Source organism: Bombus pascuorum, chromosome 1, assembly GCF_905332965.1.
Source record: "Bombus pascuorum chromosome 1, iyBomPasc1.1, whole genome shotgun sequence".
Lineage (NCBI taxonomy): Eukaryota > Metazoa > Arthropoda > Insecta > Hymenoptera > Apidae > Bombus > Bombus pascuorum.
This window is the reverse complement of record NC_083488.1, coordinates 11,243,210-11,266,166: the sequence shown is the minus strand read 5'-3', so window position 1 is coordinate 11,266,166 and position 22,957 is coordinate 11,243,210. Positions and strand designations below refer to the sequence as shown.

General features: G+C 34.9%; 1 protein-coding gene across 7 annotated transcripts in view; it reads right to left on the bottom strand.

Annotated features, from left to right (window-relative positions):
• Positions 1-19,715, bottom strand: part of LOC132904638 (uncharacterized) — a 394,190-nt gene extending 374,475 nt beyond the window's left edge. For 6 of the 7 annotated variants that reach the window (XR_009657643.1, XM_060955304.1, XM_060955323.1 and 3 more), the window contains exons 1-2: positions 19,521-19,715; positions 16,892-17,174 (exon numbers count right to left, since the gene is read on the bottom strand). Coding sequence is in view for 6 of the 7 variants with exons in the window: in XM_060955304.1 (XP_060811287.1) it covers positions 16,892-16,932 (41 nt within the window). In the remaining variant the exon portion in view is untranslated. Of the gene's footprint in view, positions 1-16,891; positions 17,175-17,678; positions 17,746-19,520 lie in introns of those variants that run through there. The other variant, XM_060955313.1, reaches the window with a different exon arrangement.
• Between the last annotated feature and the right edge of the window lie 3,242 nt (positions 19,716-22,957).

Below are 22,957 nucleotides of genomic sequence, written 5' to 3'. Positions count from 1 at the left end.
AAGAGCCATATGCGGAGAGCGCTTACAGGTTGCAGGTGCACCTGTACCGTGGCAATAATTCAATGTATCGAAGCGACCGCGCATGGTGCACAGCTCGAGAGGCATGAACGAACACGAAAGTCGTGGAGAAATGCAGAAATGATAAATTATGTCCAACGATCTCCCCGTTCGAGTTCGTCATCCATGTCAATTATTTAAGAAACAAAAGTTCTCGCCTGAACGCGACGCGGAAGAAACGAAGAAGGATTTTCGAGTAGAGTCGGATTCGCCAGGATGTGCCAAGGCAATAATTCAATTGCCTGCGTCACAGTGGTGCAACCAACGACCCAGCGAGGTGGCAGCCTGGGAGATGGTGAAAAACGCGTAGAATATACGAAGGCCGAAACTTGCAGCATTTCGTCGAAAGTTTCCAACTGAAATAGAGGAAAGTCGCCGAGAAATGATTAAGAAAAGAAAAAGACGAATGGAAATGAAACGTTGCCAAGATCTCTCTACCTACGTACTGTTGCAGTAGAATTCTATGAAGTTTAGCAACGAAGTGCAACAATAAAAATGTAATACTAGAATTTGATGTGAAATTTACAATCATTTCAAGACAAGCAACATTTTCATATCCCCAATACTTTTAATGTTCTCAAGAATTTTATGAAAAAGGTACAATAATACACGTTTAGTACCAAAACCAAATAAAAAGACAGTTTTGGTACAACGAATAACAACGTGACTTAACTTTTTAATCTGTTCTCCGGTAAAAATAAAAAAATGTTACTTATCCCTTGCTTCTCCTGTAGTCGTCAAATATTACCAAATTGAAGCATTAGATCAATGCCATATTGGATTGATACCGTAAAACTTAGAGGGGATAATCTTGAAAATATAAAAGTTTAAGTATCTAACTCTACTGAGAACACTGAAAATTCCCTTGCTTCGTCGGTAGAGTTTCGTACAATGCAAGTAGTCTCCTACACGCGGGAGAACCCGATTCTACAAAACGGATGTACGCAGGACAAGTACCGTTACCTTTTAAAGGCGTATTCATGAGTTACATCGTTTGGAATTGTCGTTCAACGTAACCACCCACCAACAATGCTGCAGTTGACTGTGCGAAAACGATGTTCCATAGTTCCATGATAATCAATCTACGAACAAGGAAGTCACCGGTGCCTACTTGTACACGATTAAAGCAGAATCTGCCTATTTTCACGTCATATTTCAGCGACGTATTTAAAAGCAAGCCAACAACGTTCCTGGCCCACTCTCTCTCTCTCTCTCTCTCTCTCTCTCTCTCTCTCTCTCTCTCTCTCTCTCTCTCTCTCTCTCTCTCTCTCTCTCTCTCTCTCTCTCTCTCTCTCTCTCTCTCTCTCTCTCTCTCTCAGTCGAACGAACGAAAAAGGAAAGGATACTGCCTGCTCATTCTTGAATTCCTACCATTCATCCGCGGAATGTCGTAATCAGTGTTGGGTTCATTCATAAAAATATCAGTGAATGATTTCAACAAGATGTGACTGTACCGCAAAGAAACGTGTAGAGGAGTGTTATTTTTTGCGTGCATTTTTTGTGCAAAATTAATCGAAAGGAATTATTATAGAATATTTGTTCAACTTTTTAGATTTCATATTTCGTATTAATCAATCGATATACACCGTTCGGGATAATTAGAGAATGATTACTTTAAACGGTTTGACATAGTAATATAATATACTGTAATAATTCTAACAGTTATATTAATACCTATAACGACTACAAAAATATTTGCGTATTGTTATATTTATTATAACATTTGCATAGTTAATTAGTTTAACAACTAATTGCATAGTTTAATTAGATTCGAGTTATTAAATTTCGTACTATTTGCTAATACTCTTATGTGACTATAAAAATAAATACTATGAAAATAAAATGTATAGAATATTATTTAAAAAATGCTTCATTGGAAATAGTGAAACAAAGTACGTCCAAGTACCTTTGTATCCACTGTATAACGTTTCCACAAACAAAGAGTATACAACTAAAGAAGCAGACGATATCAAAGGAAACGTTACATGAAAATGAGCAAACGATAATTGCACTATGCTATTCCCCAATGAATTCAAAGAATTTATTTTTCGCTGTTTTTTCTTTTTTTTTTTTTTTTCAAGTTACCTAAGAATTACCTTTTTGCTTACATTCTTTGGACACCGTACTAGATAGACAAAACGCTACAACTCCCTAGAGTAAACATGCAAGACCGAACAGCGGAAGCACAAGTAGAATTTCTAGCATCGGAACGCGAACATTCCACATCCTAGAAATGTTGCTGAACCATCGTTCTAAGGCTAGAACTCGCACGAAACTCTGGCAGGTAATCGAGCAGAAACGGAAGTTGGAAACCAGAGCGCGTTTTTCTACGGGAAAAAAGAGAAGAACCCGAGACGACGAGGCTTGAAGAAACTCAAGATATCCGGAGGTTTTGTGTGAGAACGTGCAACCCTTATGCAGAATTTCGCATGCGACCCTGTTCGTGATCGCGAGGTTACCACTATCGACTAAACACGGAACACACTGGTAACTGAACACACTGGCAACTGTACACACTGACCTTTGAGATTCGACCCGCGATGGGAGAGGATACCTAGGATTCAAGTCAGCCGAGAAAAGGTGAAAAGAGCAAGAGGATAAGTTCATCCGCGTCCGTAGTCCGCTCGAAACAATAGTATCAGGACTATGTAACTCCGATGCTCCCCTATTTTGGTTAGATCTGTATGCGATTCGAAATAAAAACTACGCCTCAATATCTATTATGATTTTAGATATTTGATTTTAGTATCAGTCAATGTGATGGAGTATAAATTTAGAACTGTGTAATTACGAGGTTCTTAATTACAAATTTTGCGTAAAATCGACTAATCACGCGTGCTTGTACGTTATAGTTGCAGTAGGTATTAAATATACATATAGATCTCATAGATTAGATTTAAATTATACAAAAGATGCCTACCGATTCTTGATGTCGCTTGAACAATTCTGTATAGCAGTTTATATTCGAATGTTCAAAGCCAGCCTGAAAATTCGTCGATACGGATATTTAAATTGCACGTTTATTCGTTAAAACTCCAAGATAATTCACTTTCATACGTTTGAAAATTAAAATGCATCTTATGATTTGATAAAATCCTACAACTGGTTATTTTCGCAGTGATACCGTAAGAACAGATGGTATTACGTCATAGCGCGTGAAATGTCCAATTTCTTCAGTTAAGACGAGCGTGCTTTCGTTCTTTATGAGACTAAGTTCGCTAATCCATATACTAAACATAAAAATAAGAAACGATACAGAAAAAGACTTATGCAAATAAACTGTTTAAAAGCTAATTGTCACAACGATTGAAATTCTCATGCGGCAGAAACAACACGAGAATTTAGAAGTCTCGCGTAGAGCGAGAATCCAACGTGTCTCGAAGAATTCACCGTGAACATTACGCAGCGCTGGTAGCCGTGCATCGTCGTTCAACAAACGACCAGACGTCGTTAAACCGCTATAAACGCATAGACTCTGGATATACGAGCGTTGGAAGCAAGCCATTAAAGAACGCGCCAACCACGACTCAAAAGCGCGCCTCTAAATCCGCGATTCCTTGAAATCTGCGCGGCTCATCTCGCGAATCGAACGCCACGCGTAAATTTTCGGCGAGTAGGTGTGTCGAGTGGACACCACGTTATGGATATACACGTTGCATCGTAATAAGCGGACATCTGTTTCGAGAGTTTGTAACGATAATAGCTACAGGATGATACGTTTTGATAAATGGATGAGATCGAATATATATCAGTTTCAAAAGATCCTTTGCTCTTTGATGGCGTGATAAAATCACGAAGAATGCAGAAATGGACAATTAAAAAAATAATTAATTTTTGGTCCTCAAGATTTCCTACGTTTCTATGACATACAAAAATACATATTTTCAATTGTTCACAGAAATTGGTCACAATGCGTGTGATAATATTTAAAGCGTGAAATTTATAACGCTACATTTGAACACCTGTCTGACTTTCTCTAAATGTATACTGTTAAATAATTAATAAAAAACTAGCCTTTTTGTATTTGATATTACGTAATGCGATTTGGCTCCTTAAAAAGTGTTATTCGATTTCTTGTTCACGAATTGAAGACAAAGAAAAGGAGAAGGTTAGGTAGCATATATAAATAAATTAAATTCTGGATGCGGATATTTATATCCTTCCTTTCCCGCGATATATCTTCCAAGAAAACTTTGCCGAAGAAGAATATTGAAACTGCTGATCGATTTTATTAAAGAATTCTCTGGATACAAATAATTAAAGTAAAGAAAATATTCTTAAACTTAAATATCAGATGTTTGGGATTTTAGAATCGTTAAGAAAAATTTCCTCGTGTTCTCAGTTTAACGTAAAACCAGCGGACATTAATTAACCTAAAGGACGCTATCCCTTCTTCTCATTACGATGTTTGACATACCATTTACTATACTGCATCGCTAGCCCGGTAAATTAAATTTCCACCGACGATGAATCTTATCCCATCCCTTCAATAACTTTCCAAAGAAGATTACTTCTTTCAAGCAACCGGCTATGAAAATAGCTTTCTCAACGCTTGCAAAATTCAAAAGGTCAGAATTCTGTATAAACGGAATTCAGAGGAACCTCCAACTATTTGGCATAGGTGCTGGAATTTCGTGGACGAAGCTATTTCGTGTTCGTATTTTCACCGTACATTATAGTCCAATGTTATTAACCTGCTCGAATTGCAGAAAACACACCATTATACCATTATATCAAGTATAAAGTAGGATAAAATCGTAGGCAATTTAAAGGAAAATCATTTCAATTCTATTGTTCCAGTACAATACCATTCGAATCTATTCGTACGATCGGGATATTGATTGGAGCAATCGCAGCCTCCTCCAAATCGATTGACTGCTATCGTCGATCACACACGTATAACGTATAATATCGTTCAAGACAATATATTTCTTTTATGAAGTTGCAGATGCTTTTACAAATACCTGCTTTACGATCGTCTAGTACAATAGAATATTATGACGCGATTAAGTTACTTTTTTAAAAACCAATATGCAACGATAAAGCTGTTATTTATAATTTTCAATCCTTGCTGAATTATTTTCTTAACGAAAACGCTTCATCTTCAGATTCTACAATCCTTGACTCATCAATCAAATCAAGAAAGTGCTTCCGAAGGTAGAAAAGCTTCTTACATCGACCTATATACCGTAAATAGTTTTAAGAGATAATTTACATTTACTGTTTCAAGAGTATAGATATTCAATCCGCTATCTTTGTACGAAGATAGAAAGTATTACTCTAATTGCATATTTCTTCATCGTTAATTTGCACAGTTTAGTGAAATTCGAATACCGTTACTATAAATCGATCATAGCGTTCGGATGCTTCTGAACGGTAGTGTATTATACATACATTAGACATACGTTAAATACGAAGAAAAAGAGAGGAGAAACAGACAGAATAGATAAAGAAAAATTGAACGTGTCCCGAAGCCTAACGATCTCTCTACCAAGGTAATTAATCTAACGATACGAATCTCTTTATCTCTCTCTCTCCCTCTCTCTTTCCAACATCGCTTTTTTTCTTATAGACAAACGCTAATTAGAAGCAATATATTATCCACGGTCGCTTATCAACGGAAGAACTTGAATAATTCAAGGCATGATTACCGTCAAGGTGAGCCGGTCGTAGGGTCATTCTTGCATGGTGTCCACGAGCCTCTAGCAATTAAATTTATCCGCCAGAGAAGAGCGAGAGACCGGCTGCTTGCCAAATGAAAAAGCGCTTCTACCAGAGGAATTTGTTTGTTATGCCTGCGTCATCGTGGATGCCAGAACGATAATGGAACTTTGAGACGCCAAAACTCCATCAGCCTCCCTCTTTCGAACGCTCGTACGGTTGTGGAGACTCAATGGCTAACGCTTCGATGTGCTCGAGGTCGCGAAACTCTTCGTTCTTATCAAACCGACCGTGAAAACGGGTCATGGGTTTCAAACGTGACTTTGAGGCTGGTGGACTAGTTACGAGACACTTTAATCGATCTTTCTGCTGTAAAGAATATCGTGTTCGACGAGGTTTTTCGTAACGAGTTTCTACGGTTATATCTACTTCTTCACGATTTATATGACGATACGTCGATGCACTCTGAATGGATTATCAGCTTAAAGTGCGAGTTTCGAGTTGGTACACCGATCGTGAGACACAATGACCGATATTTCTGCTAAGAACATTGCGTTTGACGAGGTTCTGGTAATTGCGAGGGAAATATAGTTGCAATGAGTTTTTATGGTTTTCCTTTGCTTTTTCACGATTTATATCTAGACTTAATGGATTCTAGATGAATCACGAGGTAGTTTCTGTTTAATAGAGAAGTAGAGGAGATCGTGATGGTAGAAGTGGCAAAGGATAATGAATGATAAGTTACTTTTAAAAAAGATCGTCGTTCCAAATCGGAATTTAGCGCATTAATTACGACATGACAAGACATGAAATATAAAATAGAAGAGAATCTAATGCATCAACTGTGTGACACCGGAGAAATATAAAACAGAAAACACATAATAAGCGACTATATAATATATACAAAAATCAGACCAATCACACTGAGAAATAAGAAATGGTCAAAAATAACGACGACCGAAAAACAAATATAGGAACTGGCAAATTTCATAAAATTTGGAAACATGGAGTCGAGGAGGACTTTTTGCATGAACGAATAGAGAAAACAAAGAAGAACGAACAAGGACGAAATACCAAAGACTGATATATAGGAGATACATTATATAGTAATACGTATAATAAATTAAGATATATCTATACCATAGACAAATAGATAATTGAAGAGTGCTTGTAGAAAACACTGTAAAATTGGAGAATTTTTATTTTTTATTGGAAAATGTTCTGTATATCAATGAGAACGCTATAGCACAGAATTTAAGTGCAATTTCCCTTTCTAAATAGTTATTAATAATGCTAGACGATGCTGTCACAACGTCGTTTCGTTTATGCATACGTTAATGCTACGTTAATGCATAAGTTTCCCTCCTCGGAAATCTATTTCTTGGCACTTGCAGTGTTTTCTATCAACACTCTTCAATAAAGATTTAGCTTTATGCAATAAGCTAAGACAGAAACGAAATGTAAAGGCAGACGCATACACAAAAAGATTGTAACAGGAATAAGGCTCGGCGCAATAAACAAACACAATACAATAAAAATACAAAACAAATAAAATGCAAGTACTTTCTGTAATGGATATTCTGGAAGAAACATATATATTTAACGCTTCAATGAATATAAAATTCTTAAAATAAAACTCCTTCGATCATTTTTCCAATAAGCTGTATTTTTCGTGCAAACCCTATGCGATTCTTGTTTCACACGAAAAAGCTATTCTCGTGACGTGGTCGAACGTTCGCAGCTCCAAGCCGAGTTGTCGGCATTCTGGTGAGTTTATTGCGCGCCTAGCACCTAGCTGCGTCGGAATTTCGTGTTCCTCTGGCGGAACACGAAATCGCTGCAACCGCCGCTTAGCTTTTGCTATTTTTACTCCTTTTAGTTGATGCACACGCGCAACCCAACCAGGGTCCTCGCGATTCAGATTCGCAAAGCTTGCGTGTACTCGAAAAGCCCCATCAAAGAAAAATGTAAAACCACGATTCACCCTGACGTTCTTAAGATTTGTAAAATAAATTAAAAAAAAGGAAACGAAACGAGAAATATTTCTTGTGAGTTAAACTTTTGATCGAGGAAAATAAATCATTCATTCATTCTTAATTATGCAGATGTCTATGTTATTCTGTAATTTTATTTGCACTAAGTCAATGTAGTATAAAAATTAGTTTAATCCAATTATTTGCTATAGTTTTTCTGCGATTAAATTCGCGATAATTATATAATTAGACCGTAGTCTTTTATCCATTTATAGGAAATTTCAAAATGCAAAGTTGCATAGAATACACATAATATGCAAAATTACATAGGATAACGAAAATGGAATACTAGTTATACTAGTCCATAAGCGAAACAAATTCCCAATAATGAAGATATATTCATAAAGATATAAAGTTACAATTAAAGATACAAAGTAGAAACGTAATCTAGCGATAATGAAATAAAAATTGCCTGTTTTTAAAAAGTTATTTGTAGAATTAAAACGTTTGATGACTTTATTTGACAAAACACGTTCGAAAGCAAGTAAAATCCAACTCCAAACACGAGTTCGATCACTAGCACAAATATCAAGCACTGTATAAACACGTCTAGTCACTGATCAAGCTTCGACTACGATTCCAAAGCGGGTAACCGGAGGGAGAACCGAGGGTGGTACTCAGAAAAGTCGAGAATATCCAAACTTTTCAAGCGGTACGAACGTAAAACACGTCGGTATCGCGTCTCGTTCACCGGTTTATGACCGATTACTATCAATGATGATGTTACAAAGAGAGCATCGAAAAATGCGACAAGCGTTTCTCATAATTTCACGGTCACCGAAAAGCTTTACGCGAAACTATGTAAACCACGCAAGAGTATTACGTACAAATCTGCATTTAAGCATTAGGACACTTACAGAAAACTAATTAAGCCGCAGAGATTACTATTATATTTTTAAGAATTATTATCTTGTTTGGAACCCAATGAGAAAAATCTTATCTTCGGGTATTACAAAATCTTTTTTTCTTTATTCCTTCAATCATGACATTTGTATCGTAATGTAATTTTTGTGTTTTACTTGTTCTTATCTGATTCAGATTTTCATTCGAAATTATTCCAACAAAGTTTTAACATTCATCGTGTTTCTCTTTTACGCTCTTTGTGTCACAGTTCTCCGGTTTTACACCTTTTACAAATCTTTAAATTACTTTATTTTTAGACAAGGACGTACGTCGTAGGTTAAGGCGTAGGTACGCAGCCAGTTTCTTCGAAAAGAAGGATCGATCAAGTATAGGTAAGCTGACTCTAAAGTTAGATCGGCTCTCTGCATAATTTCTGTTGGACGCGTGTTCGCAGAATTGTGTTTGGTTGTTGCTAACCGAATAAATTCCGCTGGATAAACAACAAAGTTCTACGACCACGACTTGAATATTCTGCATTTCTACCACATATAAAAGACACATTTAAAAGCGTGTTATTTCAGAACGCTCTTTTGTTTCTTTTCAATGCACATTAGCTCAGGAAAGTGTTCGAATACTCGTAGAATATTTACTACATATCAAGTTTGTACTACATATATATTTAGAGTAAATAGCTCGTAACGTTTATATAAATTTTCATATTGATTTCAAATTCGACCAACATAATCACGACAGTCGTGTCTCATTACTATGCTAATGAAATTTCAAAATATTCTATCTAACACGTACGATATAACGGTTACAAAAATTTAATTATTATAGCATTTACATTCATCAACTAGATTTACTCGATTTTGATGATTTCTGAATTTACTTGAATAACTAGATCCAAGCATATTAAATTTCGTATGAGTTAGCAACGCACTCATATCGTTAGGAAAATTTGGCGCTATGAAAAAGAAATGTAGAATCTGACAAAAAAAACGCCTTATTAATAAATAAGGGTGTGTGGCAATACTTTTTGTAGCCACTGTATATACATAAAAGATTTCTGTGGAGAGTATTCAAATATTTTCGTAAGCAATTGTATACTTTATACATACAACGTTGCGTAAGTCACGATTAAAAGTTCGACACCAATAAATCGTCGCTTAAAAACCAATGTCTCGGCTATTGGAACATACGAAAGATGTGAGAAGAGAAGAAAAAGGAGTTTTCGCGACGACTCTGAGTCTCGTGTGACCTAAATACCCAACGGTAAGGCGTTCTCTTTGGTGAGAATCGTTATCGAGGCGATCTAGAGGTTTCTGTTTGCTTTCAAAAAATCTGAAGCCACGACGCTTTTCTCGAAAATACGAGGAACGCAGCGAAATGGTCAAGTAACCGTGCGAAGGGAGAGCGCATCGTATTTCCACGAGCAAAAACTTTCGACAGGCCAGAAACTCGGTCGGAATTTAGCAGCTCTGCTCCGTTCAGTACGATTTCTTGCTCGTTTCCACTTCTAATTGGCGCCGCAAAAGCAGCCCGAGCGGCCGGATTTACCGCTGGAATTTCATCTGTCCATCGTTATGTACCGACACAATGAAATTCCAACCAAAATCACTGCTTTTCTAACGCGTGAATTACTGCGATCCTTTTACATATCTATATATCTTTCAATCAATTAAAAGTACGTTCGTTCATTTTTTATCTCTCTTTCCAATGTTTTTTATGTCTCTTTCAATTAAAATTCAAGATAATTTCTTTCCTATTATTGTACCAAAGATTGATTTAACTGATAATTAACGGCTTTCTCCTGAATATTTCTTTTCGAAATATCTCGTCGTTTTATCCGATGCCCATGATCCATCCATTCTCGAGTTATCTTACTTTATTTGCAAGAAGCTGACGAAATTTGAGTGCAACGGAACCCGATTACGATCCTTTTTTATTTTTCGTAGCGTGGCGGCTTATTCTCTTTTTCATGCCGTGCGCGGTCTCTTTAGACTTCTTCTCTGCTCCTCTCGTCTCTTTTCATCCCCCCTCTTCTTTCGTTTCTTGCGCATGAAGGCCGGAATATCCGGAAACGAGAGAGGATTTCGCTTGATCGAGTTGCACGCTTCTCTCGCGCGACAGATATAATTGTGAATGAGATTATAGCCTCCAGCAAATCCTATTCAACGGTTTCACGTTGCTCGCCGTTTCATGCACTTTTGCGAGATGGATACACCGGCGTCAAGAGAGCAGGGAAAAAAGCTAGCTGAATTTTATCGAGTAACGATGCGTTCGTCCATTATACTCTTCCCAAAAGGCCATCTCTACCGTCTAATTGCAGCTTATTTGACGTCGGGCATGATCCTGTCTCTTTTATTCCCAGCATTTCCTGTTTCTCCACAGCTATGCACGTAACAACGATATAACGTGTTCAGATGAATTTTATACAGGCAAGAATTGTGTCCCTAATTTTGAATACTTTTATCCGATTAAAATAGGAATTATTGCTGTCTTTATTTATTATTTTCTTGTTTTTATTTATTAGGCTATCCCTTGGCTTACAAATAGCTTTTAAACGAAACAAGATAGACAGAGAGATATTTTTTATCAGAGAATAATCTCTTTCAACCTTCTAATCAACCTTTTTATAATCTCTATTAAGCAAATACGAGCAATGGCAATGACAATATGCGTCTTTCTGCAAAATATAAATCCATCACGCTTTTGTTTAGCGCGTTGATTAGAGACTAATAGTAGATCAGCAAAAAATCACGCGAATATTTATCTTCTTCAATGAACAGTATCCTTTTCGTTTATATGTATATATCTAAATTTGTATTACGACTTTGTGATTATCGACATACATATGTAACGTAACATTATTTAAAGCTACTTGCGAAAACTTCAAGGGATCTCGATTAATTCCAACTTCCACTCAGTGGACCAGAGCCATTAAACTCTGTTACATACACGACACGAGAAAAAGCTCCATAAATTATAAAATATCGGGGAAAGCAGGATGAATTAATTAAATATCCTGGTGCAGCGTTTCGAATGGAAATGTTCGAACGATCGACGCGGAAATTTATAAAAGGAAAGTCCAGTTCATCCATTTATGTTCACGCGAATAAGCAAAAGGAACGTATTTTGCATGAGATAATCCAAGGATGCGAAATTGCATTGTTTTTTAGAATAACCGCAATCCTCTCCCGTACCACCCACTGTCCTTTTCGGTTCATTCCCGCTCTTCTCCCCTAAATTCCCTATAACTGTATCGCATGATACACTCGACGCATTTCCTGTGGGTAAATTCCTTGACGAACTAGTTTTCAGCTGCGTTTGCATTTCGACCGCATCGCGCGCGTTTTCTCGCTCGGGAATTCCGCGCACCAGTTAGCATTTTGACCGAACAGAAGCTTGATCAGAAGTACCGTTACGAAATTACTCGCCCGACAAATTTATATTGAATGAATCGAGCCGATAAGACTGACGAGAGATCGGTCGTTTTCGATAAGTCGTGGATTGGAAGAGATATAGGTATACGACATGTATCTATTAAACGAGCAAGACGAGTTAACTCGTCATCTAGATTGCAAATCTTTCGGGTATAATAATTGCTTTATTTCATCTTTTTTATTTTTTTGCCACTATCATTCCATTTCTGTAAAAAATAAATTACATCGAATTTATATTTCTGACGACTGAAACCGATCTAACTGAAATCAATTTGTTTTCTTGAATTTTTAATATCATAATTAGAGAAATTTACAGAATATAGAAGTTTCTATATAACAGATGACTCGGCCAATGAGAGTTCATTTCGTCGAGGAAATGCGTGATGAGAAAGAGCAAGGGTAAATCGATATTTATAAGAACGATAGTCTCACGTAGCAGAACGGAATGACAATAAAGTACAAGAGAAAGGAGGAAAATAATAATTAATTTATAAATTCTTACGTATTTATGAGAAATTTGAAAATACAAAGTTAAGTTTCATCCTTTTAATTGTTTTCACGAGAACATGAATTTTTTTACATATCCGCCGTCGAATAATAACTAAAAGAGAATACATATACAGCAGATAATGTAATGTGCGAGGTCGAGATTAAAAAAATAAAAAGAGCTGTTATCGAAATTAATGAAATAAAATAATATATCATTTGACGAATGTTTTACGTCCCCCTTTTTTTATCGACACTTACGTAAGTTACTTTGATACCTTGATTTTTGATAACTTGATAGTTGCAACATATTTATATCTATATATATTCTTCATACAGAAATATTCCTCAATACATTTCGTGCGAAATAAACTGAATATACATCGACATAAAAGGTGTGAAATGTATCAAATGTTCGATAAACACGAAGCAATCCCTGATTACGCGTAAATGATGGTTTTAAATAGTAGCTTTTGCTTGTACGAATCATCAGATTACGAATCATAGCCGACATTCAAAAGCGTGTAAGGTCGGTGCAACATTTTATCGCGGGCCGTACTTAAAACACTTGAGGTCTATTTTAATAGAACGGAGTTCCGAGCAACACGTTCGAAAGCAAATAAATACATGCACCTATGTATGTCGGTGATTCGTTTTCAAGAGGAAACAAGTGGAAAAGCCGTTTGAATAATCTTCGAGAAGATACGTACGAAGAATTCACCGTGCTCGTTATGTTAATAATTTTTAAGGCATGCGATGATTGTTAAGATACACGAAGAACAATCGATATTTTCAAAATATTCGGGAGAATGATGAAAAATACAAACGCAATCTACGAATTAGCCAGAAACAAAACCTAAGTAATGTGACATAGTTAAGCACAGTGTATTGAATTTTAATCTTGAGATGATTTCAATTTCGTTCGTCTGTTACGAACTTCAAATGTCTTCTGAAATACTTTTAAGAAAACCTGTAGCATATAATTCAAATCAGAAATCATGTAGACACTATTCTTCTCAAGTTAAAAGAATTTTGTAATAATAGAAAAACCAGTGGAAGAACGCTGCTCCTGTGATCTTCTTCTTCGATTCTACGTAACAAAGGTTAAAAGCTGTCATTATAAAAAAAAAGTTGAATTATACTAAACACTTGATAATTTAATTACCTAAGAACAATATCCATACAATAAAACTTAAAAAATATACATGTCATATTTAGTTTGTATTTTTAAACTTACGCCCTACTTTTCTTCCTACTTTTTTTCTATAGTTCTTGCGTTATAATAAGAAAAAATAATGTTCTAAGAATCATCGTTTGATAAAAATCATTTCATTTCAAATCTAATCGACCACAAGTGGTCTAATGAAAATTAATGGAGAGAGACCAGGACGCAGCAGGTGTTATGATAATTCGTTTAAATTAGTCCAGGTAAACATCGGCATGCAAAGTTATGCAGGGAGTTAAACCTTCGTCGTGTGAATCGCCGTACACTAGGGATCGTGGCATTATTTACGCCGTTGCAATTATGTTACATTGATCCCGCGATCCTGTTGCCTGTATTATTTTAATTTATCGTGCAAGTATGGACGCCGATGTTTATCTGGATTACAGTTCAGTTCCGATAATAATAGATATAGTTCGTCGTTTGTGCTCTGCTTGTTGAAAGATCTCGTGAAACTCGACATGCCCCACCAGGTATATTTTAATCGATGGAACAAGCGAACACATAAAGCGAGTACAAACCGGCGTGGAAGATGAATTAAACCCATTATTAATTTTACAAAAGGTAATTTTGTAAAACTGTGTAATCTCATGATTTAACAGAAATTTAACAGAGATAGGTATTCATTTTACGATATGGAACATGATTTGTACTCGAATATGGAATATAAATTAAGTTTGAATATTCTAGGTATATACATGGTTCACTTGTTTGATAGTGAATACATTATCACTACTTACACAGATATTGATAAATTAATTTTAGCCAGCCACTCCAGGAACAAAGGAGGATCGACCTACAAAACTTTCAGATAGCCTGAAGGAAGATGCATCAAGAAGTTCGCGTGCCGCATCTTAAATATATTGCTCAACTTCGAGCCAAACGTGAGAAGTTTAATTACTTGGCACGATAAATACCAACGAATCGATTATTTTAATACAAACTTTATATTGCTTTCTCCAATTAGTCTAACGTTCGCGTGTACATAGAAATCCGCCTAATTATTATCTATATTGCCTTCGTTTTACAAACTTTCTCTCCAATTTCAAATTCAATGCCAATTTGCCTAAGCACAAAACATAAAAATTCCAAAACTTTTTCAATCCAGAAAAAACGAAGAGGAAAGCTACATATACGGCTCCCGTTGTTTCGGTATCGAAACAGGCGAGAAAAATAAAAAAAATTCTCTAAATAACGGAAAATATAATAGGAGAGGATAACGTCCGTTCGCCATTCCGATTCCATTCGAATGAATTTTTCACTCGAAATTAATACCAATCGTTTGTTGAAGTCGTCGCTCCGATAAGTGTGCATTCTTTTCCAAGCTTTTCGCTCTTATAAAACCTATATACATGTGACGCGTTCGTCCGACGAATATGATACGAAGAAAAAAAACAGGTGTATTTGCTTCTACGAGCGAAACTGACGAGCAAACCGAGTCACAAAGACAGCTTCCTTAGGACGTTCCACGAACAGGATACACACAAAGAGATCCACAGTGTAAGAAAAATTCCATGACAAATAACGAAACGTTGGAATTTGTCTTTGATCTCGACTCCATGTCCCGATTATTTTTCTACCTTTTCGGTAAACCGAATAGTTAGAGGGATCTGGTTCTTACAACGCTGCTTCTCGTTACCGACCGCATTATTCTATTGTTCCATTGTTCTATTGTGGTTAGTTATAGGTAGTACAGTTATAAATAACGCACTAACAAATTTCTTCGTGCCGTAAATATTGGCACGAATTTACCCGTGTTTGTGTACAGATATACGTGTAAAATGGTTCAGTAATATATTTGGACACTTACCTACCATACATAATTCTCATCCTATATATTATGGTATATAAAATCTATCCTATGTATATGGTATAGAAAACATTTTGAAATTTCATCGTAGTACTATAATGAGAGACGACTGTTATGATTATGTTGGTAAAGTTTCAAGCCAATCTGAAAGTATATATAAGAAGTTACAAGATATTTATCGTAAATATACATATATTTAAGTAGGTGTCATAGCATATATTGTAATTAACATTGCAAATGGACCCACTCAATATCGAGACTTATTAAGAAATATGATGATTATTTATTATCAATATAACAGGTCATTACATATTAATGAAATTTCAATATGTTTTATGTAACACGCACAGTACATTCATAAAAGGTTTCTACAAATAGATACATATTCGAACAGTTTTATGTGCCACTGTACATGGCTTTGTGTTTGAAAGTCGACTTTGGATACATTTCGAGTGCGCGTATACTGAAATAGCTACGTATACTCAAATAAACTATTAAATAGGTATATCGTAGTTGAATATATTCGCAATATTATTTACATCACTTTTGATATAGAGGTTATGTAGATTGATTAAAACGAAACATAAGAATCGATACTGATAACAAACAAAAAGAAAACGCCGATAATACGGATATATATGTTAATCATTGATAAGAGTAACGTTAGGTATGACTAGAGTTTTCGGGTGAAATTTGAGGCGCAATTATCGTACAACAACCTCGCTTTCGTAATTAAAGCGTCACGTTACGTTGCTCTAACTTTACGCGGCAAGTTCAATGCACCGAACGATACCTCGCCATTATCGATTACCGAACGACGCCAATATCTCGTATCGTTTCCAAACAAAGCAATTTATCGATATTTCTCCTAGCAGATTTTTTATAAATTAGGAAATTAATCGTTAGATAAAATTGTTACTCGTTGAGAAGTTTCTTTTTAGTTAATATCTCTTGTTTTGAAGCCAAGTACCACAGTGTACATATATTTCAAAAGTGACAATTCGAACAAGTTCTTCAGAAACAGCAACAAATTATTCAGGAACTTACAAAAAGGATAAGTTACTAAACACATAAAATTTATGTTGATAAAATGTATAGATTCTATGAAACAATTGTCAAATATTATTTTTGTAATTTTCCATTCTTAGCCCTTGAAACCCCCCTTTCAACGTTTTAATGTTTTTTCTTTCTTTTTTTTTTATATAGAACAAGCTGTAGAACATTCAAGAGAATCCCTTCATTTTAATATAACTGAATTATTACAAGTCGTAACACTTTTAGGATACATGCACGATGTAGTGAAAAAGAAAGAAAAATGTAAAAGAGCACTCACCTTTTTGATGGCTTCCAGCGCCGCTTCAAAACTCCCAGCATGAGTAAACCGATGTAAACGAGGCCCAAGTGCCAACGGGCTTCCGACTCCCAAGAGCGTATCAACCACCACAACCAAAACCAATCACCACACAACCACCAGTCAATCTCGTCGATCTTTCCGAAAGATCAATCTAGTCACCCGAGTCACACCATGGTCGTTCACTATGTAATTTCTTATTTCGCACCGTTATCGGTCTATCGCGAACAGCTCGACACTTGACCAATTGATTCTCACGAATCCGCTGCAAGAAGAGTCAAACAAACTCTCTAATTGATCTACTGATTCGCGCGGGAAGCTACGCGATTCGCGAGACGATCGAAACAAACTGCCAATCGTAGCGCTGCTACTAAAGATCCTATAAACTAATTTGCCGCTTAATTTGAATCAACTACAGTTACAGAATCTATCTCAACTATTTTTTGCCTGTATAAAATCAAATAACATGTTCCTTGGGTAACGTGAATTATTAATGCTTCCTTATCGACGTTTGTGAAACTTTTTTCTCGAGTAACTGATGATAAGAAAACTTTCAAGCTCGGCTAGCAAAGAACTTCTACAGTCCCTGTGATCCGTTCATGCATAATAGGGTCTTTGCACGTCAATACGGGTGAACGTCCTGCAATCGTATTTCAATGCAAGATACGAGAAAAAAATATATTAATAGCGATGATGCGTTAATTTTGAAAAAGGAGTCAAAGAAAAATATTAAAAATGAGTAGATTGTATCGATAACATTATCCATTACCTTATCAATAAACCACTATCAACACGATATGCTTGAAATACTCGATTATGGTTAATCAACCGAAAAATTATAAATTCAAGATAAAACGACATTTCAGAAAAATCTCACTGATATGATCTTTCAAAGAACAAGAAATTATTCTTTTTTGGTCAATAAGACAACAATTTATACATTTATCATGTGTGATCTTTAGCTATTACGCAATAAACGCGAGAAATATAGATATCGAAATCGATTAATTATTACTTTCTATTCTTTGGCGAGGAAAACATATTGACAATATGGCTGTCAAATAACGAAATCTTCGTTACGGTAGACATCTCCACGAACGTCTAACGAGGGATGTCCGCTGTACAGAAGATACGTATACCACTGATTAATTAGTCGCCAATGATGTCAGCGCTACCTAGGTATTTCTGATTAATCGTTCGTTGCAAATAATAAATTACAGATCGCAATAATGAAGCCAATAATTGACTTTGAATTTCCAGAAAAATCTGTACCTGCTCTCGAAATCTTATCCACGTTTTTTATTTTCCCCACGTCTACCACCATTACTACGGTCGAAAACTTTATCCGTATCGAGACACCTTCGAGTACAATCTACGAAATGTTGGAGAAACGACAAGAAACCTACACACTATATATAATAACACTATCCCCACTATCAAGCCCCAAATTTAATTGTATCACACGTTTATTCATTGCAAAGCACTAATTATAGAACTACGTATATATATCGCCGCATCGGTTCGTTAACAGAGTAAATTCTACAAATCGACTATAAATGGAATACCATTGAATATTCAACCATTTAACAATGAAAAATTTCGTTTCCTTTGTAATTTAGTTAATAGTCCCTAGAATTTGAACTATTAAATCAGCAGAAAAATCTTTTAAAAAAGTGTTAAATCGACTCTATATCGAATTATGACATTCATGTTAAACATTAAATTGTCCGAAATGTATCTTTCGTTTTATAAATAAATAATAGACGCATACTGTTTTTTGTTTTATATTAGTTTATTGAATTATGCAAGAACATAATAATAGAAATAGAACGAAATGGATCACACCTAATTCAATAAAATAATGTAAAACAGAAATTGTTGTTCATCTATTGTCACCTTATGAAACGGAAGAAACTTTTCGGACTACCCAATAGTATAGTATTATTAGCTTAATATCCGCTACAAAGAGCTCACTTTTAAAGTTAAAATTCCGAACTTTCGGGATGTCACTTTTCTAGCAAACCGACGATACGATAACGAGATAATATTAAACACGTTTTTATTTCACGTACTTATAACGAAAACTGTCATAACCAAAAACGCACCAACGCAGATAAAATGTATTTCAAAGGAAAACTGTGTGCTACTAGTCTGAATGTCGCAACTTGAACACGTACATAATCGATCGCTGCTTCGTGAACATATGTATCTCTAACAATCGATATTTCAGAGTAATTTAGAGAGCAATGCGTATTTACGTTTGTGAAATGTCCCACTATTCGGAGAATGAATATCGAAGAAGCTTGGATAGGTAAACACAACGAATCGTTCGCGCGAAAACAATACTAGCAAAACAAACCGCTTACGTGTTTCTTACGTGCATCCAATGAATCACCGTTTCTTTGGAAGCGTCGCAACAAGCAATCTACATACTATCGATTGCTGTACGTCACCATCATAGATCGACGTACACCACGGAATTTTACGCAGATCTACGTACACGAAACAACGATGTTTTCGACTAAAGAACACACTGAATCATAGAAACTGCAGAAACTCGTGAAAATGGTTAGCGACGCTACGAATTTATATGAACGTTATATATACGAACGTTTTGGGAATTCGACCCGGTGACCGCGTTCTGGATTAAAGAAAGATAAGGAAACACTGTGGAGGTCGACGACGTATCGACGCAAGTCGCGGAAATGAGACAAGCGTCGATCAGGCGGAAATCGCACGCAAAACACACAGACACGAACCGGCTGCGCGCCGAACTCGAACTAAACTAAAGACAGAGATGGCAGACACGCGGTGGAACCTCCTTCCCGGCAGCTCGCCGGGTTCGTCAGTATCCCTACTCCAACGGACTTTCAACAAGCTTCCCCACTTCAACTCGCAAGGCTCAAGCTACCGCCGCGACGCCGATACGAAGCGCCACGGGTTACTATGCTGATAATCAATCGAATTAGATTAATCTGCGGTCGAACGTTTTCTTCGACATTGAATTTTTGCCGCAAACATTTGTGCAAGTTTCAATATTATATTAAATAATTATAAACAATTAAAAGTACAAATTACAAAGTATTTTGATTATAGAATAGAATTGTATAATATAGATTATTTTTCTAAGATTTTTCTATGTATAAATTAATGTATAACTACATAATTTAAAACGTATAGATTAGAAAATAGATTTGTTTGACTTTAGGAGAGAGAATTAGATCCAGAAATGGATTAATTGCAGAAATAAAGAAGCAGCACCAATATTTAAGTTGTATTTGTTGAAGGAACAAGAAAGATATGAATTAAAGATAGCTTAAGAGATAGAATTATTTATTTCAACTAATAAAATGTTGATTAATCTTGAGTCGGTGTTTTCATCACAAACACTGTTATAAATTCAATAGTAAAAAGAAAAAAAGAAAAGAAAGGAAGAAACCGCGCAGCTGACAAAACAAAGAGAATTAAGTGAAATAATAACATGTAAAGTAATTATTTTGAAGTAGAGTGTTAGAAATATAAGGAAGTATTATAATTTAAAAACATGTAAGATAGGGAAAAAATGCATGTACCAGTGTAAATATGAGAAAGATAGAAATATGGAACGCATTTGACACAGTAATCCATGCACACAAAACGACTTTTTCATAGTTAGTTATGAAAATGTTTCATTTAGTATTTTATTGCCAGCACGTTATATTATATTACGATTTATTATATTATGTTACATAGTATAACGTTCGATATTCTTACGTTACAAAGTATTACGTTACAACGTATAACGTTATATGTTATTACATTATAACGTATAACGTTATGTACTATTACCTTATAACATATAACGATATATACTATTACTTTATAACGTATATCGTTATGAAGCATTACGTTATAACGTATAACGTTATATACTATAACCCCATAACATATAACGCTATATACCGTTACCTTATAACGTACGACGTTAGATATCATTACGTTATAACGTACAACGTTATATACAAATACCCTAAAACGTATGACGTTATATGGTATTACGTAATAACGTATAACGTTATATACTATTACCCCATAAGGTATAACGTTATATACGACTACCCTATAACGTATGACGTTATATGGTATTACGTTAGAACGTATAACGTTATATACTACTACCCCATAACGTATGACGTTATATATTATTACCTTATAACGTACAACGTTATATACTATTACCCTATAACGTACAACGTTCTATAGTAATACCTCATAACGTATAACGTTATATTCTATTACGCCATAACATATAACGTTATATACTATTACCTTATATCGTAGAACGTTATATACTATTACGCCATAACGAATAACCTTATATACTATTAATTTATATCCTATAACGACATATAGTATTACCATATATCGTATAACGTTATATACTATTACGTAATGACGTATAACGCTATGTAGTATTACCTTATGACGTATAACGTTATATACTAATACGTAATAATGTATAACGTAATATACTACTAAGTAATAACGTATAACGTTATATACTATTACGTACTGTCGAATAACATTGTATACTACTACGTAATAATGTATAACGTAATATGCTATTGAGTAATAACGTATAACGTTATATATAATTACGTAATGATGTATAACGTTATATACTAATACGTAATAACCTATAACGTTATATGCTATTACGTACTAACGTATAACGATATATACTATTACGCAATGACGTATAACGATATATACTATTACGTCCTAACGTGTAACGTTATATAGTATTACCTGATGACGTGTAACGTTATATACTATAACGTAATAACGTATAACGTTATATACTATTACGCAATGACGTATAACGATATATACTATTACGTACTAACGTATAACGTTATATCCTATTACGTACTAACGTATAACGTTATATACTATTACGTACTAATGTGTAACGCTATATAGTATTACCTGATGACGTATAACGTTATATAATATTGCGTACTAACGTATAACGTTATAACCTATTACGTAATAACGTATAACGTTATATACCATTACGTACTAACGTGTAACGATATATAGTATTACCGGATGACGTATAACGTTATATACTATTACGTACTAACGTATAACGTTATATCCTATTACGTACTAACGTATAACGTTATATACTATTACGTACTAACGTGTAACGTTATAAACTATTACGTAATATCGTATTACGTTATATACTATTACGTACTAACGTATAACGATATATACTATTACGTAATAACGTATAACGTTATATGCTAATACGTAATAACGTATAACGTTATATACTAATACGTAATAACGTATAACGTTATATACTATTACGCAATGACGTATAACGATATATACTATTATGTACTAACGTATAACGTTATATACTATTACGCAATGATGTATAACGGTATATACTATTACGTAATGACGTATAACGTTATATACTATTACGTAGTAACGTATAACGTTATATACTATTACGTACTAACGTATAACGTTATATCCTATTACGTACTAACGTATAACGTTATAAGCTATTACGTAATGACGTATAACGATATATACTATTACGTACTAACGTGTAACGTTATAAACTATTACGTAATATCGTATAACGGTATATACTATTACGTACTAACGTATAACGTTATAACCTATTACGTAATAACGTATAACGTTATATACCATTACGTACTAACGTGTAACGATATATAGTATTACCGGATGACGTATAACGTTATATACTATTACGTACTAACGTATAACGTTATATCCTATTACGTACTAACGTATAACGGTATATACTATTACGTACTAACGTATAACGTTATAACCTATTACGTAATAACGTATAACGTTATATACCATTACGTACTAACGTGTAACGATATATAGTATTACCGGATGACGTATAACGTTATATACTACTACGTACTAACGTATAACGTTATATCCTATTACGTACTAACGTATAACGTTATATACTATTACGTACTAACGTGTAACGTTATAAACTATTAC